This window comes from Pseudochaenichthys georgianus, chromosome 6 (genome assembly GCF_902827115.2).
Source record: "Pseudochaenichthys georgianus chromosome 6, fPseGeo1.2, whole genome shotgun sequence".
NCBI lineage: Eukaryota > Metazoa > Chordata > Actinopteri > Perciformes > Channichthyidae > Pseudochaenichthys > Pseudochaenichthys georgianus.
Window position 1 is genome coordinate 29,324,518 of NC_047508.1, and position 6,793 is coordinate 29,331,310.

Here is a 6,793-nt window from a genome sequence, read left to right on the forward strand (position 1 = left end):
GTCAGCAATGTGTTTGTGAAAAAATCAGTCTTTTTGTCTTGCTGAAAAAAGGCTAAATCTACATTGGTGGCCCAGTCTAAGTTTGCTATTCTTTGCACTTTCAATTCAAGTGAATGAGGGAGAATGAAGTGGCCCGAGCCCCTTTATTTGATCTACTCGATTGCATAAAGTGACGGAATTCTAATGTATTTGTTTAATACCCCGAAATAGGCTGTTGCTTTCTATAGGGGGAGGCAAATAAAGCGCCTTATTTTTTTTAATCCTGTAAACAAATCGAATAAAGGAATGTAGAATATTTTATAAAATGTGTTTACATTTTTTTTTTTTCGTCTGTTTTTTTAACCTGTTGAATACAATTCCCACGATTTTTGTAGCCGGGAAAAAACCTACATGACAAAAATCTGCAACAAGATCAATTCGGACATTGTTAGCATGTTTTAAAATGTTTATTTATTATTGGGCTTAATTGTGTTTAGCCAACAGAGTGATGAATGAGGCCAGTTGTCTGCGCTGTGACCATGGCATCGCAACTCCATGCATCCTAATCGACTGCACGATTCATTTCTCTCCCACTGCTGCTGAGCCACTCACACACTCTCAATGCATACAGGCCTGAAAACAGGACCAATTAAAATATAATTTTTACAAATAAGCATTATTTTTGCTTTACTTAATATTGTCATTTAATTAAGATATAGCAACAATTCAAGAGTTTTAAGAGTTAAAAAAAATGTTGCCAATTGAATAGTACCTGTTTATATAAAATACCTATAAATAGTAATAATATAAATAATAATAATATGTGACAGTGTCTTACATTAAACCTCCAGAAACACGTTTGATTGTTTACTTCACTTTTAATGAGAAAATATTTCGATGACCATTTTTTCCAATTCATTGCAGATTTTGCACACTTTTCGAAAGCACGCATGCTTGCAAAAAATAAACAAACAAAAAACAAACAACAACATTTACAACAACAGTACCAACACAATTTTTTAGAATGCATGCTTTACCTAAAAAAAACAAAAGTACAAATGTACAACATCTGATACACATGGTCACCACAGCCTTTTAAATTAAATTCTTCACAGAACATTTTCTGGAAAATAGATATCTAAAACATAAAACTAAAAAGTGCATTTTACAACATTTCAGTATCAGTTATTTGCAATATTCACATCTTGCATTCTGAGGAAGTCTCATACTACTTTTCCATTTGGAAAATATTTGATAACTCATTTTGTTTTCTTTTATGTACAGTGATGGTAAGAACAAATCTAAATCCTATTCCTATTTGGCATATCCTTATCCATCATTCCAGTATTAAAAAGCAAACAAAAAAAACACAGGCATTGCCTCGCAATTTCATTGACATTACAGTGGTCACACAGAAACGGTGCAAAAGTGTTGCTATTTGATAAAACTGAAAAACTGCCACGGGAATTGCAAGAACTTAAAATGAGAGTTGATGGTGCCAAAACAACTCCACTTTCAACACTCACATTTCACAATAAACTGAAAAATAGAACTATCAAATAATTTATATTTTCAAGAGCAATACTTCGCTGTGCGATCCTGTGCTGGACTTCTATGACACAATTTAAAGCGACACATTCAACACATACAAATAATTCGATATGCAACTGCAACTCGCCTTGATAGTTTCCGACGACAGAAAATATAAACTTTGGGATTGGTAAAGCGGCCTGCGAGCCGGCCAGCAGCTGGTTCTACTGGGAGAGTCCCGCTGGTCAGTGCACCGCCACAGACTGCAGTGTGGAGGGGCTCGTCAGCGTCTCGCTCGGGGTCGCAGGGCTGCTTTGGCTCGTCGCTGTCTGAGGGGACGTCGGGCTCAGAGACTGCGGAGAGTTTGATAGAAACGCGGGGATGTGTGGAGGTAACGCCGAGAAGCCGGCCATGGAGGTCGGGGTGGGCTTGATGGGCAAAGGAATCTGTCCGCCGTGACACAGGGACTTGAGGGGCATGCCATAGGCACTATAGTCGCCGCTCGCCATGGAGATCGGTGCCACCGTGTCAATCATGCTGGTGTTGTACATGTGGGGCCAGGCTGTCGTCAGCTGGTTGTGCAGCGGGTACCCGGCAGACATGGACTGCATGGTGGAGAACGCTAGGCTTCCCGGGACCTTGTACTCTCTGGCGATGATATTCTCGATGGCGAATGGATGCTTAAAAGTTGAGGACTGAGACACTCCGAGGTTGTAAGATGACATCTGGGGCAGGTGTGTACCAGAGGCTGCCAGGGCGCTCAGCCTCAGCTTGGCTTGCTGCTGGAGGTAATGGGCAGCATCCGACTGCTTACTCTGGGCCAAGTGTTCGGCGGACATCAACAGTTTGAACCTTTTGCGGCGTCTCAAGAAACTTCCATTCTCAAACATGTCCCCGCAGCTGGGGTGCAGAGCCCAGAAACTGCCCTTGCCTGGCTGATCCGGGCGCCGGGGGATTTTAATGAAACAGTCGTTGAAGGACAGGTTGTGTCGCAGAGAGTTTTGCCACCGCTGAGTGTTTTCCCTATAATAAGGGAATCGATCCATGATGAACTTGTAAATTTCACTGAGAGGCAGCATCTTCTCCGGGCAGCTCTGGATGGCCATGGCTGTGAGGGAGATGTAGGAGTAAGGTGGCTTCTGGTCGCTGTACGTGTTTCTTCCAGGGCGAGGCATCCTCGATATTTTCAAAAAAAGCAATTAAAAAAAGTAGTCTCCCTTAGTTCCTTGACGAAAGCTTCCCGCTCTTCATGAAAACAACCACGGAGAAAAGTTGCAATGCCGCTCAGGCTGGAGTTGCGTTGTGCGTAAAACAGGCAGGTTGAGCGCCTCTGCAGTGTGCAGGCGGGCGGACGGTGCACATTTATGGAGGGAAGGCTGCTGTAAGTCTTGCTTGCAAAGTAAGTCAGCTTGTCCCGCTAGCAGAGCTGAATAGACTTCATCTGGCGTCCTTGATAAGACGAGCTAAGTGGATGCCTCCATGGCCTTCCTCTAACCATCTGATAGTTTTATGTAGTGACATGAGCAGAAAAGACCCCTGTAGAGGCGCTCCATTAATGTGCCACCTCTTTGCTATCACATGACAATTGCCATGGGAGGAGGGGGCTGGGAGGAAGGCATAATCTGGTTTCATTTACACCTATTTACATGGACACCTTGGGCCAATGGAAATCATTTCCATTTGAAGACAGAAAAAGGGGTGAAAAGGCTCGGCAACCGGAATTGAACTGCGATGGCACTCAGTGTGTGAAGGTATGCGCTAATACTTTTTCAGCGGACTTTACAGTATAATAACAATACAAAAAACAAAAGTATTTTAACGGAAACGAGAACAAATTGTAATTTAATTATAGTATGTGATAAAATGTGCTTTAATTTGTGCAGTTGTTAAGGCAGGTGTGTATTATATTTGATATGAGGATTTATTTATTAAAAACACTGTTTGTGCAGTGGTGTGTGCAATGAGGGCAGTTTTCAAGTATTAACCGTTTTTATGATGTGCATTTGAGTGAACAATAATCTAACAGATACAATTTTATTAAAATGCATATCGCTCCCCTCTAATTACAGTCTGATATTGTTTACGAAATGCCATACAAAATAATTTGCCATGAGCAAGTTTGTTGATGAGCCTACTATTAGTTTTTCTCAGCTAATTTGGCCCAGAGCTGCGCAGAGGAAGTAGACGATATGAAAACATCAACACAATGCAAACAACGCTGTTCAAACTGAAACTTCATGAGGAAATCAGGTCTATTGTGTTTATGTAAAGAAGATCCAAAAGTACTTCAGAAATGCAAATAAACCCTTGAGGATGGTGTGGTGAAAACTGTATAAAATATCCATAAGTCAATTATATGAATGTGAAAACCAAATGGGAAGCCTATTTTGAGCTATTGCTATTCAAGCTTTTGGCCAGGCCACCTTTTCCGCTTGGAGGGTTTGCAATGCCTGGGACCACACGCAGATTTTCTCATAATTTATGCTAATTTCCCCCCATAAATCCACAATGCACCCCATCACCAGTCTGACGGATTACGAAAAGAATCGCATTGCGGGGGACACCGAGCTATTTTCACCCAGAAACCGAGGCAGGCTGAAGAAGAGCTTCCCCCGTGCTATAAGCACTGTGTACCAGCATGAAAGCCTGAACTAATACAAACAAATATATCGAAAAAAGGACCATTCCACACAAATGATCCAGTTTTAGTAAATCATTTTATACTATACGTTATTTAATAAAAAGCCTATTTTAAGTCATCTTTTGTGTCAAGTGTCTTGTCTAAAACTTCCAGTGTGCAGTTTTTTTTCTCCTGCAGAGTGGCTTTTAACACCTGTCATTTCCCATTAATGTTGAGCTGAAAAGGTTTTTTTTTCCAAAAGGAAGTGGCCAAGTCAACCCATCTCAAACTCCGCGGATAATGACAACACACTGCCAAGTACCAAATATCTCCTGACATCCAGCCTATTCATTCCTTTAAAAACATATAGTATTGGGTGTCACTCAGATTATTGTGTCCATTTGCATGCAAATAATTCAGATCGCTAGACTGACTTGGTTACGTGCAAATAATATGATTGTGAAATGTGTTTAATTATGTGCTGATACAAATCGCTCTGCAAACAATGAAGGATGCAAATCCTTTGAATTCCACCATTCAGCAATTTTACGCATTATGCTTAATCTTACATTATACTCTTGAAATGACTAATCTTTGTCTCTTTTATTTGTTCATGTTTGAACTAACTTGCTGCCACGCCAAGTTAGTGCCTTCCAAGTTAACCTGCAACACTCGCATTAACCAGCCGAGCCACAGAGCAGCAGTAAGAGTTTTTCTCTGCTCTCACACACAGACGGTGTGGCTTTCTGAGCTTCAGGGTTATGGGATATTGGTAGACCTTTTGTCTCCGTCGAATGCACACACTGAAAATACCACCATGACTCTGAATCTGAATAGGGTTTTTAGCTGCTCCCAAACTCCTGAGTTCAAGCAGCAGTAGATCAAGTCTGCACTATGTTTGGTCATTTGTAGAAACCCGAACAAAGGTTGGGATAAGCCAAATTGCATTGCACTTGTGAACCGTGCCTCAGCCTGAAGTATCCTTTATAGCACGAGGGGGACCAAGAACAATTTTGTGTGAGCTTTCAAAAAAAGAGGAGCGAAAACAAAGGGCACTTTCTGAAACATCTTAAAGTAGAGTAGTGAGGCGTGACATTCCCAGGGTGACGAGACACAAAAGCTGAGGTCATGGGGATGAAAAAGAGAATCAAACAGCCACTTTCACACGTCTGCCCTCCTCTGCTGCACCCCCGAACACAATAGGAAACAAATGTTGTTAAAAGAGGATCGATGCCATTCATTCTAAAGCAGCGAATGATAGCCAAACAATATTGTCACACTGAATCGAGTTGAGATATGCTGCCACCCAGACCTACGGAGAGGGAAAAATCTGCCTTTCAGGGAACGATTAAGAGAAATTTAAAGCTGAGGGTAATTACAGAGGAAAACATTTATTCAAGGAATGAGCTTAAGTCAATATTAATTAATAGCAGAAAAAGAATCCACATTTGACCTGTGTTTTTTATTGAATGTATTGAAAACGTAGGTGTACATTTTTCTTGGCACTAAAATATATTTGTAGGTGATTTTTGTTTTTTCTTCCCTTGCAGGTTCTCAGAGCAGGTTGCTAACTGTAGGCAATGTATATTTAGGCCACTAACCAACCTATAAATAGACAAATCATTGCTAGAGGTGAACAAATTCGCATCATTAAAACAAACATTTATAATCCAAGTTAATTATGAGTGTAAATTCACGCAATTTTTATTTTTTGTCAAGCAGATTATCATGAGCAGGCCTGTAGATTTAAGAAGGGATTTGTTATCTACCTGGGTTTTTGTATTTAAACACACATTCAGTAAAAAGATACACCTTGTTGTCTGCTGCAAAATGTGACTCTCAAACGCTTCCAATAGGCCTGTGCTGCTAATTAAGTCCGTGGTGATTTCAGCCCCCAGAGATGTTTTAGGTGCAATTAAGGACGCGCTGATGATAAGGTATGAATATTCAGCAGAATGACAATTAATTAGCAGACAGAGGGCTCTCACAAGAACCTCCTCAATGGCACATTTAGCCCATATGACGGAATATTCACACTATTTAAAGGCCATCTTTAAATGCCCTCTTGAATATGATTTTCTTTTTTTTCTTTTTTACCAGAAAAGGAAATCAGAACAATGCAGCATTTATATGTTCGAAATCAAACCATGGTTAATGTGTTTTTGTGTGTGTTTATTTTATCAAACAACGGGATTATAGTCCTGCAGCAGCCCGGCCCATTAGTTGTTTCTGGGTGACATCAGAGGGAATTACCTGGAAGAAGACCTCAGGGCATTGACAACATATGCTCGGATTATGCTTAATGGTCTAATTACATAAATTAGGTATTCATTATACGGCACATCATCTGTAACAGATATCTCAATTGTACAGGCGGGAACATCTAATTTAATTTGTCTGTGAATGGTTTCATGCAATTAAACACTGGAAGACGTACAAAAACAAAAAGGTAAAAAGGTTGACCAATACAGTGTGAACTGTTTTTTGTATTTAATTGTTTTGCCAGGGCATCAAGGGAATTTTAAATTATTTTTTGAATGTTATTTAAATTAATTTTGGACAATTTTTTTTCTTCAGAAAACAGTTTCACTTTTTGACCATCAGGTGGGGACAGGATCAGCAGTCAGCATTTCTTGGTGCTTCTATGTTTGACAATCTGTAATC

General features: G+C 40.3%; 1 protein-coding gene across 1 annotated transcript; it reads right to left on the reverse strand.

The window, feature by feature from the left end:
- Positions 1-755: 755 nt before the first annotated feature.
- Positions 756-3,061, reverse strand: foxb1a (forkhead box B1a). Its single transcript, XM_034085585.1, has one exon. The coding sequence runs from the start codon at positions 2,682-2,684 to the stop codon at positions 1,755-1,757; it is 930 nt and encodes a 309-aa protein (XP_033941476.1). The 5' UTR covers positions 2,685-3,061; the 3' UTR covers positions 756-1,754.
- Positions 3,062-6,793: the final 3,732 nt, after the last annotated feature.